The sequence below is a fragment of the Leopardus geoffroyi genome, chromosome B4, assembly GCF_018350155.1.
Source record: "Leopardus geoffroyi isolate Oge1 chromosome B4, O.geoffroyi_Oge1_pat1.0, whole genome shotgun sequence".
NCBI lineage: Eukaryota > Metazoa > Chordata > Mammalia > Carnivora > Felidae > Leopardus > Leopardus geoffroyi.
In genome coordinates, this window is record NC_059341.1 from 24,187,768 (window position 1) to 24,213,782 (window position 26,015).

The 26,015-nt window shown below is 38.5% G+C and overlaps 1 protein-coding gene across 5 annotated transcripts in view; it reads left to right on the forward strand.

Moving 5' to 3' along the window:
- The window catches only part of MYO3A (myosin IIIA), a 246,003-nt gene that overhangs the window by 184,315 nt on the left and 35,673 nt on the right, over positions 1-26,015 (forward strand). For 4 of the 5 annotated variants that reach the window (XM_045465684.1, XM_045465681.1, XM_045465682.1 and 1 more), the window contains 8 exons: positions 1,821-1,900; positions 2,367-2,444; positions 5,314-5,519; positions 13,227-13,338; positions 15,683-15,845; positions 17,388-17,511; positions 21,263-22,163; positions 23,982-24,126. In XM_045465684.1, coding sequence (XP_045321640.1) covers positions 1,821-1,900; positions 2,367-2,444; positions 5,314-5,519; positions 13,227-13,338; positions 15,683-15,845; positions 17,388-17,511; positions 21,263-22,163; positions 23,982-24,126 — 1,809 coding nt within the window. Of the gene's footprint in view, positions 1-1,820; positions 1,901-2,366; positions 2,445-5,313; positions 5,520-13,226; positions 13,339-15,682; positions 15,846-17,387; positions 17,512-21,262; positions 22,164-23,981; positions 24,127-26,015 lie in introns of those variants that run through there. The other variant, XM_045465685.1, reaches the window with a different exon arrangement.

Consider the following 26,015-nt stretch of genomic DNA (forward strand, 5'->3'; position numbering starts at 1 on the left):
TTTTATCAGGTTTATCAGGTCAACTATAAAGGCAAAATGGATATATTTTCTGAAATTAAGATCTATGCTAATTTTAGTTCTGTTGATATGCACTGATGAATTTTTAAAAGGCTTTCATTTATTTTTTTGTTAAAGAATTTGATGACTAGTGTATAATTTTTTACATTGAAATTATTAATCCCTTAGTAAATTTCCTCTTGTTTTTTAGTTTTCAGAGAAATTTAAAGTTTTAGTTCTTATTTGGCTAATATTAAGTAATGGTGTCTATTAAGTAATGGGTCTATTCTTTTTTTAATTGTTTTTTAACGTTTATTTATTTTTGAGAGAGAGAGAGACAGAGCGAGATCAGGGGAAGGGCAGAGAGAGAGGGAGACACAGAATCTGAAGCAGGCTCCAGGCTCTGAGCCATCAGCACAGTGCCCGATGCAAGGCCCAACCCCACAAACCATGAGACTATGACCCCAACTGAAGTTGGATGCTTAACCCACTGAGCCACCCAGGCACCCCATAAATGGATCTATTCTAATTAATGTGCTACTAGTCCTTTGTATACTTACTATGCTCCCAAGCAGTCTTCAAGCCGGTAGTAATTTTGGTAATTTTTTTCCTCAAACTTTCCCTTAAAAAAAAAAAGAACAAATGAAATTCCACAGCTGCCCCTCCGAAGATCATGTGTTACTGTCTCTATCCATTCTGCTGTCTGCAGAAGTTTCACATCTGAAGGGTGTGCAGCCCATCATGAAGGCGGGCACACACACCCATTGTAGCACTTCTCCTGATGACGAGGGAGGGGGGAAGACAGCACAGCAGAGGCACTGCCAGCCGCATCCCAGGCAGGGTCCCATCCCACATCATCACCTCAGAGCCAGCCTTTTGCCACCACAAAGAAAGTGAAAGATTTGTCAAAAGTGTGTAGCCTCTGTTTCTCACTTAAAAGAATGAGAGTGAAAAGAAATAATCTTTCTGAAGTGATACTGAATTCTGGAGACAGATTTGAACATTGCTATTGGGATGATGAACTCTTGGACTGTGGGTTGGTGTATTGTGCTTGGTGGGGGGTGGTACGGGGAGAGAAGATGAACTAACATTTCCAGCCACCCACCGTGTGCCAGGCATACTTCCACGTGTCATCAACATTCTGTGAGGCAGCCAAGACAGCGTTATCCCCATTATGTAGTTTCAAGATGCAACTCAGAGACAAAGTAAGTGATTCATGAGAAACACAATTTAAGTACCACAGCTGGTATTCAAATCCAGGTCTTCCTGGCTCCCATGGCCATAATTTTTCACTACTCCAGAGTATTCTCACGGCCTTGGATTGTGCATGCTTAAGTAGCACCTGTGCCGTGCACTGATTTCTGAATGTCAGACTGAACATATCCATTGCTCTCAACCATTCGTGATTTTCTTATAACAACTTCATGACTTAATAATCTATATGATTGTTAAGGCCCCTTGTAAAGTTTACCTTTGTGTTCAAGAAAATCTCAGATGCCATTTAACACACACATAGGCACACACCCACACACACACACACACAAATTAAATTGTCCCTTCTGTCAGAATCACACCATATCCTGTAGCAATTAAAAGAAATCCAACACTCACCTGTACTTTTTCTAATCTCCAAGCTGGAGGGTTTTTTTCTGAATTTAAAATTTGTTACAAATGTTTATGCAATATTACTTTATCCCTTATTTCTCGTAAATACTTTACCAAGGATGAATATTGTGGGATCAACAATGTTTATTTTAATACTTAAGTAAATGGGGGAATTCTTCTAGCCATTAAGTGTATTAATTTTATCCATATTCCCATAGGTAATCTGCCACATTCTAAAACTAAAAATATAATAAACTATCAAATGAGGACCTCAGAAAAAACGATCAACTTGACAAAGGTAAGAAAATGCATTTTGCAGGACAGTGAGTCTAAGAATATAACCTTTACAATGGCAATGTTTGTGTGTTCCTAAAAGTAAGCATCATTTTCCTTAGTTTTTCCTTTTTGATCTTTCTTTTCTGCTTAAGCAGTTATGTTACGTTCATATTACTGCTAGCCGCTAAAATAATCATGCATTTATGATATATTCCTAACTCTTCTTTTATAGCTCATTTTAATACTACGCTAGGAGCAACTCAAAGTATATTAGTGAAGGTCCGAGATAGTCACATTCTATACAAGACCAATTAAAATTTCAATGCAGCTGATGAAACAATAACCCTACAGTAAAAATATTAACATTTTGTTATTTTATGTATTTGAATGCATAGCCTGTGATAACCCAAAGGAAATTCCACGTGCTCCCTGTGGATCATAAAGTACAATAGATAACGAAGCGTCACTGTCTTTCTTGGTCTCTGTAGGGTGAAACTGGAGAAGCCACACGTCACGCCATAGAGACAACCAACCTGAAAACACAAACAGTTGCATCATATTTTAGAGTAAGATATTAAATTATGCTGTGTTGTGCTTAAGAATGTTATTTGTTTTAAATGAGACTTACAGATCAAAAACTAGTAACAAATATCAGAGTGCTATTCACAAAATAAAATTCTCATTACATTCCATTTACTATTTGTTAGATACAGAATATAGTAGAGAATACTGTCAAAAACCTATGGATTGGTTTGCTTTGATATTTTACCTATAAAATGATTGCATACTAAGTCCACCGTAATGGAGGTTTGTATACCTTGGTTAAAATTTGTCCAAAGAACCAAATGCATCTCTACTAGAATAAAACCTGACAGCATTTTATTTTATTTTTTTTTTATTTTTTTTTTAAATTTATTTATTTTGGTTTTTTTTCAACATTTATTTATTTTCGGGACAGAGAGAGACAGAGCATGAACGAGGGAGGGGCAGAGAGAGAGGGAAACACAGAATCGGAAACAGGCTCCAGGCTCTGAGCCATCAGCCCAGAGCCTGACGCGGGGCTCGAACTCACGGACAGCGAGATCGTGACCTGGCTGAAGTCGGACGCTTAACCGACTGCGCCACCCAGGCGCCCCCCTGACAGCATTTTAAATTCAATGCTATGATAGCTACCAGTTCTCCTTCCCACTCCTAGATGATCTTAGGGTGGACAGATGGGGCAAGCCTGAGCATCCAGGTCCATTCCATGTCTCCCTGCACAGAGACGAGATGAAAACCTCAAAAGAAAAATAGAACTGGTATAATCATGGGGCAAGGAGTAGGGACACCAGGGAAACACAGTAACATGCCAAGAAAGTCATTCACTGTGTCCTTAGCATTGGATCAAGGTGGCCTTTCTTCCTTAGACAATATGGGAGAAGAGAAGGACAGGGAGTCCTTTTCTTCCTCTGTGTTCTGAACAATTCTAGATAATTCTGCCCTCATTATTGGTTTCAGTTCTTATTTATCTCTTTTGATAAAATCATATGAATCAGCCAAAGAAAAGGAAGAAAATGCCAACTGAAAATTGGAAATTATTAATAGTATAATTTAAGACAGGAGGGGAAGGGGAGGAAATTGGGTTAAATTTACTGTAAGTGTTTGGTGAATAAATCCAGTTTTCTAACAGAATCATGAAGTATTTTTTAAAATAACTGGGTAGTTTTATTAGATATTTTCAAGTCCTAAACTCCTCACAGACAGTGTGTGCTTAATCATCTTTGAGTAGCATCTGCTCACACACACACATTTATATGTACATATATGCTCAATATCTCACATTTGCAGCTGGTCCATTCACCTTACATGAGAACTACAGCACAGCTGAATTACCAAGCATATGTACAGACAGATTATTTTCTTTTTTTAAGTGAGTTATCCAAGACCATTCTCATTCCACTGTTGTTGACATCAAACACTGTGTGTCTGCTTAAGCCATTCGTTCATAAAATCGTTTTACTCCTCAGGCTGAAGTGAAAAGTGATAGAAGATAATTCCGTATAGTATATAACATATTTTTAAAGTAATTTTTCATTCTGTGGAGAAGGAATATATTGTAATACCATGCCTTGGTCCCTAAGAAAATCCAATATTTAAATTGTAGCAAGCTCTTGCTCAGAATGCCAGTGACAGATATATCACCTTTGTATCCCCAGTTCCTGGCAGATGTTTGCATGATGGCTCACATATAAATGTAATGGAAAAGGGCTCCAAAGTAGTAACCTCAGCTGTTTGAGGATCACATAGGAGTTTCAGTGCCCAAGAAGAAGCCATGCCAAGCCAAGGCTTTGTCAGTTGTGCAATTCCGGTATTTGGTTTGCACCAGGGTATTTTATAACCCTAGGCTTGTATAGGCTTCCAACACTAAAAGAAATCCAACTGACAACAGCTGCCTGTGTTCATACATTCATTACCTTGCCAATAAATTGCAATGCTGGCTTTAACATACTCACTGTCTGAGATTCCACTTTTAATTGAACTATGATTATCCTAATATGTTATGCTTAGTTGTCCAGTAATTGGCTACCATTGTAACAAGGTATTGCTGAAAACACAATTTTCATATCTATGTGACTTTGAAAATTCTAAAATAAATAAGAAAATTATCAAACTTGAGCAGATTAGAGTACTTAAATGAATTTGCTTATTTTTGTAACTCCTATGTCCTATATATTAAACTGCTTTAACTTCTCATTCCTTATTTAAAAATGTTTTTAATGTTTATTTGTTTTTGAGAGAGAGAGACAGAGTGTGAACAGGGGAGGGGCAGAGAGAGAGGGAGACATAGAATCCGAAGCAGGCTCCAGGCTCCGAGCTGTCAGCACAGAGCCCAGTGTGGGGCTCAAACCCACAAACCGTGAGATTACAACCCAAACCAAAGTTGGACGCTCAACCGACTCAGCCACCCAGGCACCCCTCTCATTCTTTATTTTAAACTAGGAGATGATTGGGATAGGCATTGATGGGTTTACTTTCATACTTTCTATAAAGAAAGAGTTGAATAAGGAAATTAATGGTAAAAGGAGGTAATTAAGTTGTATGCCTAAATACTGTATGTCAGCAAGCTTCCCTAAGAGGATATAATTACTAACAAACAAACTATACCAAAAGGAATTTTATCTATTCATCAAAGTTGCTTTAAGAATGTACATGAAACCTTTTAATGGCTAAGTTCCAAGTTATTGCCTCTACATTTTTGAGTAAATACAGATTTTTAAAAATATGCTATAAATAAAATTTTCATTAATATGCATATTCCTCCATTGACTGTGAATTCATGTGAACATGTATAACATCCAGGTTTCAGCGTTTTTTCTTATAGTAAAAAGGAATACCTGCAACCTTCTAAATTTTTATATGCTACACTGGGAAATTTATTTTTGTTCCATATTATAGTATTCTCTGATGGATTTGTTATCTAAAATGATGGTGGGCCAACCTCATTTTGTCCGGTGCATCAAACCAAATAATGACCGTCAGGCAAGAAAATACGACAGAGAGAAAGTTCTCCTACAGCTTCGCTACACAGGAATTCTGGAAACAGCAAGAATTCGAAGGCTGGGGTACTCACATCGGATACTTTTTGCTAACTTTATAAAGCGGTATGTGGACTTCTTTTCAAGTTTCCATGTACAGTTTATAGAGAAATTCATCAGAAGAATTATAGGAAGCAAAATAGGGAAGAGAATGACTTAGGTGTTCTAGGAGGGAGGCATTTTGTTTTTGCAAAAGATGCTGTACTGAAAGAAAAGGTAACTGGGGCTGGGAGTTTTCTGTTGTCACCTGGGAGATCCTGTGTGGTCACATGGGATAAATGTCATGGGCAGTATGATTGAAAGGCCTAAGCTTCTGTACTGAGCAGTTAGAGGTTCTGGGTTGGGTGACCATTGGGCTGTACCAGTGATTCTCAACAGGGAGAAATTTTGCTCTTCAAAGAACATTTGTCAATGTCTGGAGACATTTTGTTTGTCACAACTGGTGGGATTGAGGGTTGTTGTTGGCATCTAGTGCATAAAATCCAAAGATGCTGTTAAGCATCCTACCATCCACAGGAGATCCCCCCACAGTAAATAATTATCCATCTTAAAATGTTAACAGTGCCTAGATCGAGAAAACATGGCCTATTCAGAACCATTTTCCTCATTTAATAAATCTGCCATGACTGCCTAGTGGAATTGTTATAAGGATCAAATGAGACATTATCTCTAACAGTGATTTAGAAGACATAAAGACTCAATTAAGTATGAGGTCCTTTTTAATATTTGAGATTAATGTAAAATGAATTAAGCTATACATTAAATATATTTTATTAAGTAATATATTTATAGTGATATAGAGGTTCAATGTATTCCTTATATATTTAATATTTTAAATGCTCATGTTTCTGATATTTATCAATTCTGTGATTACTATTACCTATTAACTTTGAAGCTTCAATTTTCAATAGTATTACCATTTTCAGGTAAAACCTAGCATTTGAGGTAAAACCTAGCAATTTTCAGGTAAAACCTCACATTCTCTGGCCTTTTTCAGAGTGTATAAATTAGGATTAAGAACAAAACAAAATTTCTAACTCCCTCCCCCCAAAACAAAACAAAACAAAACAAAATTTCTTACCTTGTGTCAAGCATTCTTTCACTTGGGGTAACCAAAAGACCCTTACTAAATAAAATGAGAATCCTAATTATTTTTGCAAATTTTCATTTTTTCAGCAATCTGTAGTAGTTTTTGCCTCCCCTCACCCTTTTGACCCACTGGCAAAGAAACGAAAGGTATTTTTAAAAAAATGTTTAAAAGAATTCAGGTATCATTTCTCAGTCTTTTGGCTAAGGTCAAGTGAAAGAATTCAGGAATTCAGTAAGTAATTACTGCCAAGCTTGTTTTTTAAGAAATAAATTTTGGGGCACCTGAGTGGCTCAGTCAGTTAAACATCTGACCTCAGCTCAGGTCATAATCTCACGGTTCGAGCCCTGCGTCAGGCTCTGTGCTGACAGCTCAGAGCCTGAAGCCTGCTTCGGATTCTGTTTCTCCCTCTCTCTCTCTCTCTCTGCCCCTCCCCTGTTCATGCTCTGTCTCTCTGTCTCTCAAAAATAATAAATAAACATTAAAAATTTTTTAATTAAATAAACAATATTAATATAATATTACTATAACTACCATGGAATTTCAGTGACCTTTTCTTTATGTGCAAAGTACTGTGCTAAGCATTGCAGAGGGCACCACATTTTAAAACTGTCTTAAACCTCAAGAATTGACACTCCCAGTTAAAATTTTCAAAGTCACAGGCATGGAAAGTTAATAAGCAATGCAGGGTAATAAGTACCAAGATCCAAGTGAATGGTATACACAGTGCAAGAGGTCAGAAGAGATAAATTTATGTCCAGGAGGGCTGATAAGAGAGAATATTAGGAAAGAAGGTTCAAACTGGAATCTGATGGTAGGTACAGTTTGTGGAAAAGACAGGAAAGGTCTTTCTCAGTGTACTGTTTGGCATGTCAAAAGCTAGAGGGACTTGGTTGGATTTGCTGGGATTAGCACAGTAGGTGTTAGGGAAGTGACAGAAATTGACAGAAGATAAGATGGGAAAACTGATCAGGTTAAAAATTATGTACAGAGAGCCTTGAATGACATAGTGAACTTACCGTTTCAGTTCTCCATGGTTTTACTATAGGGACAGTAAGGAGGACTAAACCTACTTTTTGACAATATTACAGTTGAAAGTCACTTATTTGGCAGGTCAGAAGTGAGATTAAATTTATAAATGTATTTCAAAGTCCCATGCTATATAAAATAGCAAATTACTGCATGATAAATGAGGAAGGAAAAAAAACTCAGTATACAGAGACTACGTGAATAGCTGTTCTAAATACAGGAAGTCCCAGAAATAAAAGACTAAACCTTATCTCTGTCACTAATTTGAAAGCTTTCATCTAAATTGGCGGAGATTCTTAGGAGGCAGAACAATTTGCAAAGGCCCTGTGGAGGTGTAAATAGGACTACATAATTCTCCTCTGTCCTGTCTTAGCCTTTGACCAACCCTTCTTGTATGATGCAAAATTCATCAGATTCTTTGTTCCGTTGTAGATAAACTCTTCTGTTTTGTGACAAAGGAATAATCTTACAAGAAGAGACACAATACGGAATTACTTTGCACAGGGTTTTTGCTGTAGCTATTTCAAATGAACTCTTATACTAAGAAGCTACCATAGTGAGCTCCATTTTTCCACTAGGCACCTATACACAATGGTTTGGCTACCAGAACTCTAATTCAACCAGAACGTATTGAAGACAGTAGTATAGTGAAGTAGGTAAGTACACACGCTTTGAAATCAGAAAGCCCAAGTTCAAACCCCAGTTCTGTCACATCTAAATGTGTGACTTTGTTCAAAGTTACTTCGAGTAACTTCTATAAGCTTTAAGCCTCAGTCTTTCTTATCTGCAAGTAGGGATGATAATTGTATCTACTCTGTATATGGTTATGAGCATTAAATTAAATAATATATATGAAGTTTATTGATAGACCCAAATGTCATCAATACGTATTAGCTATATTATTTTCATTATTCTTGCCTCAGCCCCAAGCTCCCCAAATTGCTTATTACCTACAATGCCGTGGTCTTGAATCCCACAGCATAAGTCATGAAGCTAGTCCATAAAAAACAAAGCAGCAGCCAGTATGTTGCCTTTAAAGCAAGTCTTTAAAACAAGGTATGCAGCAAAGCAAGAGTCTGGGGGCTTTCCCAGTGCAACTGGTCTACCTACATGTTTATTTCCACAGCAAGTCCCAGAGGCAGGTCATTAGACCTTCAGCAGACATTTAATTAAGCACTCACTATGTTCTAGTCCTTGAAAAAAAGATTAACCCAAATCTTATTCCAAAGATTAAAGATCCAAAGAACAGTGAAAGAGCTTCTGATGTTAACAAACTCACAGACTAGCTGTGGAAACAAGGACCTAATTACATTATCATACAATGTAATGTAAACTCCAGGGACAAGGGTACTGTGTTCACTGCTCCATCCCCAGCACTTACAAAGGTGCCTGGCACATAGTAGGCACTCCGTAAATATTTATGAAGTGAATGAAAGAGTAGTGGATATTTTTAATAAAAGTATATACAGGGCACTCTGAAAGCATGACATAGAGAAGGTAGAAGTGAGGGGGAAAGGGGAAGACTTCTTAGATTATAGTAGAAATTCAGATAAAGCAGAGAATCATAAAAGTCATATATAAATATATACTATAAATATCATATTTTAACTTGGAACATGAACATCTATTCGTTTTTCAGCCTTTTGATACAGGCTCAGTTTTTTTCTTTGAATAAAAGTTCCATGAATTGGAGTTTATTGACTTTTTTAAGTGTATTTATTTATTTTGAGAGAGAGAGAACACAAGCAGAGGAGGGGCAGAGAAAGAGAGAATCCCAAGCAGGCTCCATGCTGTCAGCACCGAGCCCCATGTGGAGCTCCATCTCCTAACCCTGCGATCATGATCAGAGCCAAAATCAAGAGCCAGACACTTAACCGACCGAGCTACCCAAGCACCCCGTAGTGACTCTTCCTTACATGAGTTACCAATAATCCCTTACTTGCAATTTCTAGTTAATGTTTCTTGAGGTGAAGCAGGAAGTTGAAGATAACTTGTGAAACAATCACAGGGCTATTTCTTGATTCTTAAGATTCTCCTCAACCCTTTGTAATAGCTTTAGACCACTTCTTTCTGAAGTCTTACCAAAGCATTTGATGCAGTTGTGTAGAAACAACTCTCTGGCTTTCCTCACTCATATTTCATCAGTTTGCGTCATATGGTTTTGAATCCTGTCACCTCAAGCGCAGCTGGCAGACACAGGTCTGGCAGCAGACACAGCTCTCCCGGCAGGAGCAGGAGCCCATGGGGACACCCCGGAGAACTAGTATCCACGAGCTCCAGGTGTGTGTGGGCAGCAGTCAGGGCAGCTAACACAGGGGAGGAGAATGTCAGTTAGCCCAGTTAGTCTCTTCATTGAAGATGCATGAGAAAGAGTTTCTAGAATATTGGAAGAGTCGATCTTCCTTAAAGGAACGAGCAGGGAGGATCAAGGACGTACAGACAGAGAGAATAACACATACAAATAACACAACACTTAATAAGATGAAAATCTGATCATGTCCTTTCCCGACTTGGAAGTCTCATACAAAGGCATAGAGGCATGAGCAAACCTGGCCTTCTGGCATAATTTTAAATAATTTTTATTACCAGAGCTCAGGCTGTCCACGGAAAATAGCAGAAGGTAAGACTGGGAAGGCAGGCAGGGATACAGAGGAGGGAGGGAGCTCTCATGCTGGTCTTCATACATGTCACCTAATTTTAAATGACTGCTTTTTGGCAGGTGTGACCTTTGCATTTCCTACATTTCCACTGCTCTCCAGCTTACCTATGTTATGTGCCTGGCCTTTGAAAGCACCTGTTTTTGCCATCACGGCTTAGAGCTTGGGTTTTCTCAGAGCCTTCCAAGTCGGGAAAGGACCTGATCAGATTTTCATCTTATTAAGACAATTCAGACAGTCCTGGGGGAGGGGGAGTGAGAACAGACATAACCAGTTGGAAGGCAATTATGGAAGTCAAGTTGAGAAGTGATGATAACTAAGTTCAAGGCAATGCCTGTAGGAATAGAGAGAAAGAAATGGATTTCAGAGAGATTCTTAAGCTTGTTGGATACACTGAGTGGAGAATAGGGAAGAATCTAGGATGACACACAGATTTTTATCACCTTTGAAAAAAATAGTGACATCATTCTCAGAGGTAGGAACTAGCAGAGGAAAGGCAAGGTGATGAATTGGAGTGTCTGTGAGATAACCCGGTGGGGGAGCGAAGCAGGCAGTCAGAAGTGATGTGTTCAGAGTTTGTGTAAAGAGGGCCACAGATGAAGATTTAGGAATCATCCACTCCGCATGTAGATGAGACCCCTGTGGAGAGAGCTCAGAAAGAAATGGGACATTGGAGAACACTTGCATTTGAGCAGAACGTCTAAATATGAGGCATGTCAGGGAGACTAATGGGGGGATGGGGAGAAGCAGGGAGGCAAGGTGGGATGCAAACGTGGGGATACTCAAGACAGAGAAAAGGGTCAACAATAACAAATGCAGAAAAGAACACTTAGGATTATGATGGAAGACATCCTTTTAGAATTCATCACTAAAAGATCTTTATGTGATTAAATAAGAGTCCTTATTACTATGTGATTAAATCAGATTCCAGGAGCTGCTGATTAATGGGAAGTAGAGAAATGGAGACAATTATTTTAAGCAATCTTTCAACCTCTCTGTGAAGCGGGTGGGCTACAGAGAATCATTTCAGGTGAGAGGGTTTGTCTTGAACTAAATGGAAGGCACCAGAAGAGAGAAAAGGGCTTGAAAAAGGAGAGGAGGAAGAGATGACCTCTAGAACACAGGCAGTTGGAGAGTGGACATCTCCTCTGAAGGAGAAGGGAAGAATCGATAATGGACAAACAGATCTGTAGCTGAGGAGGAAGCCAGTAGAGCTTGCATCTGGTGGCCTCTGGTAAAATAGAAGACACATTTATCTGCTGAGAGCGGCGCGGAGGGCAGGGGCAGGTGGGAGATTTGAACAGGACAGGAGAGATGAAACAGTTGTGAGGATTGAGTGAGGAAAGTAGTTGTGGACACCAATCAGGATTCTTGGTGTCCTTGTGGACTCAGCTGACTCAGGAAGCCACAAGGTCATAGGGGAGCGTGCTGTGAATGATTTTTCTCTGGCAGATCTCCAAGGCCTGACAGGAGGGCAGAGAACAATGATTGGCTGGTCCAGGTGTGGATGTTTGCAGACCATGTGCGACAAAAGACCAAGAGAGGGAGCATGAGAAGAAGGGTTGCTCATATGATGAGCCACGAGATCCTGGCTGGATCTGGAAAGAAGTAAAACCAGGAGATAGTTGGTAGGCTGGAAGGGTAGAGTAGCTCCTCAGTCACAACGTGTCCACAAGCAAGTTTAGTCCTCAAGTTGGCAGGCCTAAAGGATGAGGTGACGTTAATGGGCACTCCCTGAGGTTATTTGCACAGATGACAAAAGCTATGACCATCACTTCTTTCTAGACCATTCTAGGCCAGGATTCTCCAAAGAGCCTAACGGATAAGAGTTCATCTGCAAGGATGAAACTTGGTGGAGCTGGAATGTGTTCTTTTTAGAGGTTTTATCTACAGGCTCATTTTTAGATGAAGAAATTGACATTTACAGAGGTTCTGTGATGTGTCCATGTTTACACGGGTAATTAGTCTCTAGGATCAGAACTCAGCTCTCCTGACCATGCCACCTCACTCTTCCACACACATGGCCTCTGTCTTGAAATTCAAAACCTACCAAAACTTGATGCTTTGTTTCCTCTGGATCAGCAGGTTAATCCTGCACCAAGAAATTAAATAAGGGCATGTTGGAAACCCTAGAAAACTGCACAAGATTGTTGACCATGGTCAACTGGTATTTCTTTCTGTAATTCACCTGGTGGCCTGTTTCAGTTCTCTCCTGCATTAACCCCTTAACTCACTTCTTCCCCTCAATTACTGATGTATTAGACCAATAGAGAAAACCTCCAGTGAGACACAAAGTGTACCTCAAAGGACAGTGCTCGATGGTGTGTACACAGTAGTAGGAAATTTGCAGAGAATTAAACTCCTTCATCCAATTTTTTTTAAATTTTTTTTAGTTTATTTATTTTGAGAGAGTGAGAATGAGTGGGGGAGGGGCTGAGAGAGAGGGGGGGAGAGAGACAGAATCCCAAGCAGGCTCTGCACTGTCAGCGCATAGCCCGACACGGGGCTCAATCTCACAAACCGCGAGATCATGACCTGAGTCGAAATCAAGAGTCAGACGCTCAACCGACTGAGCCACCCAGGTGCCCCTCCTTCATCCAATTTTAAGATCAGCTTCCAATGTTTTTGTGAAGGTGAAAAAATGAAATATTTCCCTCTGCTTCTTGCCACTGCAATCCTTCTGCTTTTAGCACCCAGAAAAATGCTGCTCCTCTTAAAATACCCCACTAACTTTTTTTTCTTTTTTAGTGATGGAGTTTTTGTGGGAGATTTCAGTGATCAGTGTTGAAAAGTAATCACTAAACTGAGAAAACAATGCTCAAATCTATACAAACGAATTGGTCTGGATTTGTGTCAGTCTACTTTAGGGTTCTGAGAAGGGTCCTGTGCATTGAGTCTGGGAATCTCTTTCTTCCCTGCACAGAACTGTCAAGTATCCACCAGGCTACTGAGGCATGGAAACTTTATGAAATACTAACCAGCACTTTCTCCCACTCGAAGGTACCATGTTCTCTGCTACAAGTGGAATGAAGAACCCCCAGTGAGCCCTGACACCTGTGCCACCATTTTGGAAAAAGCTGGTCTGGATAACTGGGCTCTTGGAAAAACGAAAGTAATGTTTGCATGTAATTTTCAAGGACAAATAATAATTGTAAATGTGTTGGATTTACTGAGAATTATAACATTTTCCAGTGTTTGAAAATATTATGGCTTTTTTATGTTACAGAAGCTCTAGCTTAAACTAGGGAATTAAGTTGACAAATTCATAAAGGTTTTCTTCTTCAGCAGAATTAAACACTTTGTTGTCATAAAGGTTTCTTTTAAGAAATTCAAGAAAAGTTTCTCTTGAAGATTTATCCAAAAAAAAAAGATGAAATTTAGAGTGAGTACATTTCATTTCAAGTAGTATTAAAAACATACTGAGATATATTCTCTTTTTTATCACCACAAATATAGTCTATAAATATTCAGAATGTGTTAATATATATTAATATCATATAATATATACAGAATATATTCTGTAGAAAATCATAATGATCTGAACAGGATCCTAATATTTTTTTTCCTAATTCTCAAATCTGCTTCTGTTATAAACTTCAAATTTATCTGGAGCAAAATATTCACCATTGTTAGTAGACTTGCTATAAGTGTTTGGCTATCACTGTGTTTACGTATTAGACTTGAGACCGGAGAAATTTTAGCTTATTTAATCACTTAGAGAATGAAGAAAAAAAATCATAACAGATTTTGCGTATGGAAGTAAGATAGGTGGCTGCTTGGAGAAAGGATGCATTAGGCTCCTCAGATAGCCTCAAAGCATTACGAAATGCGGATAAGGAAATAAAGAGGGTACCAGGCCTTAGGGGTACACTGAATATATCATTGGGGGGAGGATTGAGAAAAGAGTCAATCTAAAGAAAAGTCCTCAGAGACTGACCCTTCAAGAATAACCACTGTCAGCCATATTGACTGAAACAAATGTCCACATTAGTCGTGTCTAGGGGTGGAAGATATGGGAGAGAATTTTCATGTTTACAAAAGAAGCTACTCCTTAACAATTTAAGGGATTTTAAAAAATATTTATCTTAGACCGAGTGTCTTACATATTCAGTAATCCATATTTACTTCAGTAGTTAGCAAGGCGAAATTCTGAGCACTAAAAAAGATGTGTATCTTATTTATACCATTTTCTTTTAGATGATCACAAAGATGAATTTTGTCAGGCTGAAATCTCACGATTTATGGTCTGAAACACATGCCTAACTTCAAATGGAGTTTTAACTCGTAAAAAGGGCCTTTTGCAGTTCCAGTCCTACATGGTATTTAAGTAGCATTTTAAAGCTGTTTGTATTTTTCCACTTCACCTTTTCCAACTCATTAAGATGAATAAAAGTATTCAATACAGAAACATTTCTAATGCTGCACAAAAAAAAAGTAATAAAAAAGATGACCTTTTTGAACAGACTGAATTTTAAATGAATTGTCAACAGTAGAATGGACTAAATAAATTAGCGTCCAGAGTCCCATAGAAATTAAAACTAAATTCCGTCAAACCCTGTAATGCTAACCTGCCTGTGGTGCCAAGCTTTCAAGTCATGGAGCTGCAAAGAGGGTTCTACTTTCAGTGTTACCAGTTCTTATGACTCAGCTGTTAAATTTGAATTTAAGTGACTTTCTTAGTGGATTCAATAAACTTCCTTTTAGGTGACTTTTATTAGTAAATGTATCCATGAAAAGAGAAAAAAACATCTTCCTATTTCCTGGCGGAGGTTGAAAACTCTTAAGTGAGAATAACTCCAGGCCTGCAGGCCCCTCCGTTTCTTCAATTCATTTCGATTTTAGAATGATCGAAAGTCAGTCCTCCTTTCTCCGTGGGGGCCACTGACTCTAGCAGGAATGTTGCTCTGTCTGGGGCCATCTCTCTGCCTCAGTCCCTCCACTGACAACATGAGAGGCCCTGAAAGACCGTGCCCTGCCTTATTTACCTTTGTATCCTCAGTAGATGAGTACATACGGCAGGTGTCAATAAACATTTGATGAGTGAATTGCTATAGCTGTAAGTGTCCTCTATCTTACAGCTAGATTTGTAAGACTTTTTAATTTGAAAAATACAGTTGTCTTTTTGAAAACATAAAAATCTAGCTTTGTTCACAGTATATGATGCTAAAACTTTGATACAAGAGCTGACCATCCTCCATTCTTATTGGCCCAGGCAACAAAACCTAGTTAACTGGCTGCAAATAACAGTATGATTACTAAACAATATTTGTTCTCAAAGAGAGGTTTCCTTCAAGAATAAAAATGTAAAATGTAGCAAAATCCAGGCCAAACAAGCAGAAGATAGTGATTTCCAAAATCTGAAAAAGATTTAGAATATAATCTGTTCTTCATAGCGTATGACTATTTCGCATTGGTGTGCCCTAGTTTTATCTGTATTTTATTTTCACTCTTTTAAGGTGTTCCTTAAATATTATCATGTGGAACAGTTAAATTTAATGCGAAAGGAAGCCATTGACAAGCTTATTTTGATTCAAGCCTGTGTCAGAGGGTTCTTGGATTCACGGAGGTACCAAAAAATACAGGAGAAAAGAAAAGAGAGTGCTATAATAATACAGTCAGGTAATCACTCAGATGGTCTCACCATGTAACAAAACTTAATGTTATGTTCAGATATGGACATCTAATCTTATATTCAAACCCCCATTCTTATGTAGCTTTTGTATTTAATTCCAGACTCGGTTACGTTGATGCTTTCTCTATACTAAATCTAAATCTGATTGCTTTAGTGATTGACACTTTTAATATTTGAATGTTTTGTTTTAAATAAAATAATTTAATTTTTAAATTTTCTGTCAAGCATCAATGAAATACAATTGACCTCTTGTGCAAGATACAAGTGATTAAATTAGTTACAGATCTCAGGAATCATATTATTATAATCCATTGGACAATAACACTTTTCCTACTTTATTCCAAAGGTTACACTTGCCACAATGTTTGACCACTTGATTAAATCTCATTATGTTAAAGGGCATCCATTTCTTTCTATTAACTGTAGGTAAATAATATTTATAATAATACTTTACACATTTTTATTAAAATGTATCAATAGACTTTAGATTTCACTTTCCATTTTTCAATAAGAAACTAAATTTAGAACCTGGTATGGTTCAGTAAAGCATCTTCCACAGCGTGTTGAGTGGACTTCCATAGTAAAAACTATATTCTCCCGTGTAACCTGATATGCACACATACTACATGCAATGCACTCTGATATTTTCTGTTCTGGCTTATTCCACTTCATTTTTAGATGCCAGATTTGGCCCACTAATCCATTTTATGATCCACTATGATCTGCAGCCTGCCTTCTGAGGAGCACTGACATGGTGGACAGAATAGCTGACTAACATTTGAGAGATTCCTGTTCCAGTCTCGGGTCTGTCAAATCGTAAGGGCTCATCTCTTCGGGGATTTTAAAGCCCTTCACTTCTCCCTGCAGCATCAAAATGCAAATCCCTAAAATTTGGGATCAGATTCTTTATCCACAGTTTCACAATTTATAAAATACTGAAGAAACGGTTTTTCACAACTCATCTGGCAGTGAAACATGACCTAATATTTATAGTCCTTCATCACTCCTAGTAAAAATATTGGTTTTCTGGAGAAATATTTGTATTTTTGATTATGGAATGCTGCCCTGACATGGGGAATGTTATAGGATATATGTTATTTGCTCTGAATTACCTTTATAAAATAAAAAAGTTTAAAGCTGAATTCTGAAATCTATCTGGTTCCAAGGATAATTGGCCAAAAAGTCCAAAACATATTCTTAAATAATAGGGGCTTTCTCCTGGAAATAGCTGACGTAATTATTAGCAGATTTAAGCGAATGAATACAGTTTGTCTTTTTCAACAACTTAGCTAATCTCTTTCATTTTAGTTTCATCCCAGTACTGTCCTTAATGCAAAAGGCACTTTAATTATTTTCTTGCTATAGAAGAATCTTGTTAATGAACAATATTTTTTATGAACCTGTCCTATTTGGGCTCTTTAATTTCATTTTCCTGACATTGATTGTCAAAAAAAATTTGTTTCTATTCACTTAAGTAATGGCTTTTTCTTTATTCTGATTAATGCTACTCTGGACCTTGTATGTTTCAGCTGCAAGAGGACATCTAGTCAGGAAACAAAGGAAAGAAATTGTTAACACAAAAAACACAGCAGTAACAAGTATTCAGACTCATGATCAGCAATTTGACTACAAGAAAAACTTTGAAGATAAAAGGTATATTGATGTTCATTTTTATACCATTTTGACATTATACATTTTTCAAATCTGTAAAGTCAAAATAAAGTTCACAGTCTTTCTTGTACCTAATCAGGCTCCTAATACCAGTGCATTAAATGTCAGTGAACACCCAGTGGCCACTCTTGTGTTCTTTATCCTATTTGGGAGTTCACTGGCATTTCACACTGATGACCACACTTTCCTTCCATAGTTTTTTTTCTTCCTAGGCTTCTGCTGGATTGCACTCTGCATTTCTGCTCCTAATTCTGAGTATCCTTTGCTAACTCCTCCTCCCGTCCCCATATTTAAATCCTCCTCCACATCTGAATATCATCTCTGCGCTTTCTCATTCATTCCCATGGTGTTAATAATCAGTGTACTGTAACTCCTAAGCCAGAATCCAATCTTCAAAGCATGACACTTTGCCCTTTCTTCTCTTGAGCCTCCATATCTATATTTCTAAGTGCTTATTAGCAGATCCACCTGAATGCATTTATACATAAAGCTGTACGGTAAGCTGTGAAGACATGTAGATAGATGAGACAAAATCCTGATCCTCAAATTACCCATAGAAACATGGGAAGGAAATATAACCAATAAATATGTGATTCTAATAACACAAGTTAACTCTGCTATAAAAATATGCAAATTGTGCAGTAGGGCATGGAAGATCTTGGTAGGGATTAGGGGAAGAGAAAGTATATAGATTTTGCCTCAGTGGTAAAGCTTGAATTGATCGAAAGAAGAAAGAGTGGTCTCCAGGGAAATGAAGATCATTCCAGCCCCAATCCCAGGACCCTTGTCTTTTTTTTTTTAAATCTGTTGGGATTCAGTTGACCTATAACACTGTGTGACTTTCAGGTGTACAACATGAGGATTTGGTACACACATATATTGTGAAATAATTACCACAGTGAAGTTAGTTAACACATTTATCACCTCAATAATTACAACTCTGTGTGTGTATGTGTGTGGTGACAACATTTAAGAACACCTGTCTTAGCAACTCTTGAGTCTATAATACAGTACTGTTAACAATCACCATGCTGTATATTAGATCCCAAGAACTTATTCATCTTTTTAAAAATTTAAGTTTTATTGATGTGTAATTAACATACAAAATTATAAGATATTTGAAGTGTGCATCATGATGATCTGATATGCATCTGCATTGTGGAAAGATTCCCCCATCTAATTCATTACCACGTCCATCACCTTACATAGTTCCTTTTTGTGCTTTTTTGGTGAGAACATTGAAATTCTACTCCTTTAGCAAAAGTCAGTTATACAAAACCATGTGTAGTCCCATGTTTTATATGAGATCCTCAGACCTACCTATTCCTCTAATGGCTGGAAGGCTGTATCCTTTTTCCAGCCTCTCCCTCCTATTTCTTCTACCTCCCCCTCAAAACCACAGCTGTCCGTTTGTGTGGGTTTGACTTTTTCTTTTCTTTTCAGATTCCACACATAAGTGATGCTATGCAGTATTTGTCTTCCTCGGTCTGAATTCTTGCGTCCATGTTGTCACAGATGGCAGGATTTCTTCTCTCTTGTGGCTGAATGATACTCCATTGAATATGTATACCATATCTTCTTTATCCATTCATCCTTTAATGGTCACTTAGGTTATTTCCGTGTCTTGACTGTTGCGAATGATACTGCAATGAACATTGAAGTGCAGATAGCTCTGAGATCATTGCTTTGTTTTTTGATTGGGGGGGGGGGGGAGGGGGATGTACAACCAGAAGTAGGATTGCTGGATCATATGGTAGTGCTATTTTTAGTTTTTTGAGGAACCTCCATATCATTTCCAAACTGGCAGCAATTTACATTCCCACCAACACAGCATTCTCAGTACATAAGGATTCTCTTTTCTTCACATCTTCACCAATGCTTGTTTTCTCTTGTCTTTTGTGATGATAGCCATTCTAACAGGTGTGAAGTGATACCTCATCATGGTTTGGATTTGCATTTCCAAATGTTGAGGCCCTTTTCATGTACCTGTTAGTCATTTTTTCATCTCCTTTAAAAATGCTTGTTCACATCCTCTGCCCATTTTTAAGTCAGGTTGTTCATTGTTTTGCTATTAAGTAGTATGAGTTCTTCATATATTTTTGGATATTAACCCTTTGTCACATTTGAGTTGCAAATATTTTCTCCCATTGCGTAGGTTGCCTTTTCATTTTCTTGATGGTTTCCTTTGCTGTACAGAAGCTTTTTCATTTTATGTAGTCGCACTAGTTTATTTTTGCTTTTGTTGCTTTTGCTTTCAGTATCAAATCCAAAAAACAAAAAAACAAAAACAAAAAGATTGCCAAACCAAAGTCAAGGAGCTTGCCACCTATATTTTCTCCTCAGAGTTTTATGATTTCAGGTCTTATGTCCAAGTCTTCAAATTCATTTTGAGTTGATTTTTGTATATAGTGTAAGATAGGAATCCAGTTTAATTATTTTGCATGTGTCTGTCTAATTTTCCCAAAACCATTTATTGAAGAGACTATTCCACCGCCATTGTATATTCTTGGTTCTCCTGTCCTGAATTAATTGGCCATAAATGTGTGTGTTTATTTTGGGCTCTCTATTCTGTTCCATCGATCTGTGAGTTTGTTTTTATGCCGATTCCACTCTGTTTTGATTACTATAGCTCTGTGGTAGTTTGCTTATCTTTTTCTCATTAATTATACTTTGATTAGTATAGGCATTCTCTGGGGGTGTTATGAAGGTATTCAAAATACTAGCATAGCCATTCGTTAAAATTATGGGTTCTTGGTATCCTGCCTCCTTCTCTGGTCCCTGGCAAAATAACAGAGATTCTATTATGCCTCCTGTATAAACCTGAAGATGCTGTTATAGGCCTAGGAAGTGGCCAGTGGAATTAGATAAATTGAATTCCAGTAACTTTTTCCAAGTTTGACTCCAAGACAAATCCTTCTGTATGAACAGATTGCAAAGGACCAAAAATCTCCCATGGATTTCCTAAGCCAAAATGGAAAGTTTTGAAAACTCCCCAAGTAGCATGTCAGGGTATCAGGTCATGACTTTTTCACTGTACTGTAACACACTTTTCATGGCCATATTGCTCTTGTGAGGGTTTTGTCCTCACCAAAAGAAAAAAAAGTGAAAAAGAAGCTTATGTGGCTTAAAAAAAAAAAACTAGAGAAAATGTTATCTTTAAGGAAAATCATTTTGGGAGGATATTGGTAAAGTAACAACTGTGAAATTTTGGTCAACATATTATATGATCATGAACCGTAGCAAGGACACTGCTTCCCTTTAATTTTGTAACATATTTACTGTGATCACCAGAGCTCGAGGGAGCTTATTAAATACAGCACATTAGCCTAGTGAACATACCCTGCTTACTAGTCTCAAATTTTGATATATTTTCCACAACCTCTCCTCACCGTAGGTACTTTCTTTAGAAAAAGACATGTTTTGAAGTGATTAAATTCCTAGGGTTTTGATGCCTCATTAAGTGAAAATATGCTAGGATAGTTCTCATTCTAAATTGAAACTGGTTTTGTCATTATTAGAGCAGCTACCACAGTTGTTGCTAGAGAGAACATGTGGGAAACATTTGATTAACGTGACTTGAGAAGTTTTTATTTGGAGGTTTTTTTGGTTTTTGTTTTTTGGGTTTTTTTGTTTGTTTTTGTTTTTTTGCCCCTGTTACTGTTCTCCCAACACTATACAGGTAAATAAGGTCCAGTTTAATATCATATATTCAGATGCAGTATGTTTTACACAGGGAATCTTTTGTGAAGAAACAGACAGAAAATGTGGTCCCTACTAACGAAACAGTCATTCCAGCTCCAAATAATAAAGGAAGTACATCTGCAGTGAAGACTTCTACTTTCAGAGTTGAAGGGGAAGCCATGATTGCTGTTGAAAGTAACAACAGAGGACATCAAACTCAGAAAAAAATGAATAACATGTATGGAGAAGAGGCTAAGCAGGAAGTGTATCTGGTGGGGGACCCTTGGACAGAAGGACAGCCTAAGAAGAAATACGCGAAAGACCTGGAAGAGAATAGTAAGGTAAGGAGAGTGGAGGAGAACACTGTGCTCCAGAATTACTACCAGAGGTATGCAGAGGAAAGGAATTTTGAAGAATCAAAAGTGGCATATCTAGAAAGGAAGGCCATCTCGGAAAGGCCAAGCTATCCAGGACTTTGGGTGGTGGAGAATGAGACAAAGCAACCTTCTTTAACAAAAAGTTTGGAACCCAGTCTTAGCCAAAGGTCGGTTCATCAAAATGGAGATAGCAAGGAAAAAGAAAAGAAGACATCTGTAGTTACCCAGAATGCACCAGTGTGCAGCCACCAGAGAAGCCATTTGACGCCTGGGTCGGTCAGAGAGAGGCCAGCCCAAGCCAGCATGCACGCCCAGGAGGAAGATAGAGCAGCAGTGTTCATTCAGAGCAAATACCGGGGCTACAAGAGAAAGCAGCAATTACAGAAGGACAGGATGTCTTCTTTTCAAAGTCAAAAGGTTGTTTCAAAACCAACAGAAGTAGCAACAAATACCCATGATTTGTACTCCTATCCCACAAAACATGAGGAATCCTGTAATATCAGGACAAAGAATGATAGAGACTCAAAGGCAGTTTTAGAGAACGAAGCATGTGATTTGGCAATCTTTTCAAAACAGGTATGTAAACGAACAGATTTATTTACTAGTAAAAATCTCTGGGAACTACACAGTAACTGAAGTAAACATACCATTAATTAATAATTATTAATAATTGTTTCATCTCTTTTTATGAGGCTGCAACCCTCTTTAATGAATGCCTCAAAGGTTTTGCTATTCAAATAGCCATAAATTTTTAAGACGATGTGCTGTTAGAAGTAGTGTAAAATACGATAGAAACCTTCTGTAGTCAAGAGACTAGTCATTGGTTTATGCAGCTTACTAAAATGTTGACATTGGACAATGCAGATTTCCTTCTCTGAGATCTTTCACTAGAGTTTAAAAGAAAAAGAAACAGAAAAAAAGTGTTATAAATCCTCTAAAATCTATGCTTTTTCTGCCCCAGATTTTAAGAAGACATAATGAGGTGTCAAAATTAGGCAGGTAGCCATACTCAGGCATACATGCAATGAAGGTAGAAATCTACATGTTACATCGTGACAATAAGAAACCGCTAAGAACAATTCCCTCTTGGAGTATATCGTGGGCCAAGAGTAGGCATGTTTTGGCTGTTTCTAGAAGGGGGCAGTTGGCTTTAGCGCTTCTCATGGGTGTACATGGAACACTGATTACTTAGTACTATGGAGGGAGAGACCACAGGGAGCTGCTGCTGGAAATGCCAATCCCAGATCTTGCCTTCTCTACAGGTGTTTGATCGTAAGAGAATCACTTTATGTGTGACCTTAAGAAAATCACCTTTATTTTTCTCTTATGTAAAGTGAAGGATTTTAACTAGATGACCTCTAAAATGCATATTGTAAGTTAATATGCATCACCAGGGTAATCAATAGTATATACAATCATTGAAGAAATATCATTACGGGTTAGTTCAAAGAGGGATTGCCTAATACTTTTGGGTCCCCAAACTCTGCTCTTTGTCTCTGACAGTGACTGAGTCCAAGTGAAAGCACAGTAGCCACTCTTGGGCACCACTTTCATGTTATAGGTGTGGCCTAAACATCTCCAACTTGTAGCTTTTCGTAGAGATCTGCCAGCCCTTTCCTGTTCTTTTTTTTTTTTTTTTTTTTAAGCACACAGACATAGAGAGTTTAATATGCATGCAGTCCTTCCTTTCCTTGGTGCATACATTTTCTTACTCTAAAGACCAAACTGGGGATTGGAAAGCTGACCTGCTACGCATCAGGGACATTGAGGAGATGCAGAATTACTAAATCATCTCCATAGAGCTGGATAATAATGCCGTGGAAGTAGATTCAGCACTCCAGGGGGACAAAGCTAGAGGTGGAAAAGCAGGAGCTCCACATACAGCCCAGCAGTACAGCGATGTCCACAGGGTCAGGATGCAGACCAGAGAGAGGCAGAGGAGCTGGATGGAAAGAGAGGAGCCAGAGGAGAGGAGCCCTGACTTGAGGCTAAGAACACCGGAAAGGAAAGGAGGGGGTTAACACAACCAAAGGCAACCAAAGGCTTCTGTGGGCTAAAAGCAGAAAGGCAATTGCTACAGAATGGTACAGACAGAAGCCAGATCTCAGGGACCCCAGGGAGGAGTGATCAGGACAGAATGCCTCATGTAGCATGACACGTTTGGCAGTTTGTAAATGGAAAATGTGAGATGCACAAGTTGCACCAAGGGGGAGGCTTGGTCAAGTGAGGACTTTTTCGGACCTTGGGTTTTCAGACATGGTTCAAGGTAGGTTCTGGAGAAGTGCGTGAGAGTCCCGGGGACAGTCAATCAGGAATTTACCAGATCCTGGTGTACATGTGCAGCCCTCTGAATTCTTTTCCTTGATTTAATCTGACACATGACCTTCTTTTTAGATATCAAAGTTATCTGAAGAATATTTCATTCTGCAGAAAAAACTGAATGAAATGATTTTGTCACAGCAACTGAAGCCTCTTTATCTGGGTGTCTATCCTCATAAGCCAATTAATAGACGAGTTTCTTCTCAGCAGTGCCTCTCAGGTAAAAATCAGTAGTTAGAGCTTCCTGAAGGGAAACATAGTGCCAGATACTCTATTTGTTTATTAGTTTCTGACCTTTATTTATGTCAGGTTTGAGGTAACTATGTTCTAACTGTTTGGGGGAGAACCTTCTCTTCATTCCATTTCTCATGTGTAGATAAAAACTTTTCCAGAATGTTCCGCACACATTCTACTTTCTCTGACTTCATTCTCCCCTCTTTTCTTTTTTCTTTTTTTTCCCCCCTTCATATACACTTTAACTAGAACTTTTCAAATGACACCAGAAGGAAATAGACATGGAGTTTGGAGGAGTGGGCAGAATGCAGGTTTGATGAGAGGGAGCCAAAAAGTAAATATCTATTCCTTTGTCAACATCTGCAACCTTAAGTAGACTATGGGAGGTTCAAATCTCCATTCATATGACAACCCCAAATGCATTATTATATTTTTCTTCTGATCGACTGTGTCACAGTCTGCCCCCATTTCACTAAACTGGTAGGGGATTCAAACTCAGTATTTATCAGGCCTTCCCCTCTCCAGGGCTGTGCAAAGACCCTGCGGTCTTATACATCCACCAAAGGACCCGGTAGAGCCTGAGCCTGTGGTCACTAGTTATTTGCCTACACAGTTACTGTTGGGACACCCATCTCCTCGCTGGCATCATGACCCCTTCAAGTCAGGAGCTGTGCTGTTCCCATGCCCTCAGCAGGTACCTGGAAGCTGTCAAGTCGGGAGTCTCACCTGGCCCATACATGCTTCAGGTAGCCATCCTTTCTGCAGCCTTATAACCTCCCCCAGAAGCAGCCACTGATGGCCCTGCTGACATCTGTCTGGGAGAATATTTATTTTCCCTGACTTTCTTGGAGGCCTCCTGCTCTCTCGCCATCCCTACCAAGACACCTGGCATCACCTCTGCAATGACTTTGGTGTTGCCAAAGACCGGAAATCCTGCTAACCTCATGCAGCTTCTGCAAAAACCCCTTAGGCAGGAAATTACTAAGATGAGCCTGACTGTTTGATATGGGAGGAAGAGAAAATATCTTCATGTTCCAGTCAGTTGTCCTGCCACATTATTTTCAAGTCTATAGTTGTAGTGAAGCTTTGAAAACAAAAATGGCTCTCAGTATTTAAGAGTCTCTTATGGTTTACCTCCCTCTCTGTAATGTATTTTTTCTTCCCTTCCCCTATGATCTTCTGTTAAGTTTCTCGAATTCCACATATGAGTAAAAACATGATATCTGTCTTTTTCCGACTGGCTTATTTCACTTAGCATAATACCCTCCGGTTCCATCCATGTTGTTGCAAATGGCAAGATTTAATTCTTTTTCATCGCCAAATAATATTCCATTATATGTATATATGTATGTGTCTCTGTATATAGAGAGACACATACATACACACACACACACACACACACACACACACACACCCCACATCTTCTTTATCCATTCATCAGTTGATAGACATTTGGGCTCTTTCCTTAACTTGGCTATTGTTGATAGCACTGCTATAAACATTGGGGTGCATGTGTCCCTACAAATAAGCACTCCTGTATCCCTTGGATAAATTCCTAGTAGTGCTATTGCTGGGTCATAGGATCATTCTAGTTTTAATTTTTTGAGGAACCTCCACGCTGTTTTCCAGAGTGGCTGCACCAGTTTGTATTCCCACCAACAGTGCAAGAGGATTCCACTTTCTCTACATCGTCTCCGACATCTGTTGTTTCCTGAGTTGTTAATTTTAGCCACTCTGACCAATGTGAGGTGGTATCTCATTGTGGTTTTGACTTGTATTTCCCTGATGATGAGTCATGTTGTACCTTTTTTCATGTGTTGGTTGGCCATCTGGATATCTTCTTTGGTGAAGTGTCTATTCATGTCTTCTACCCGT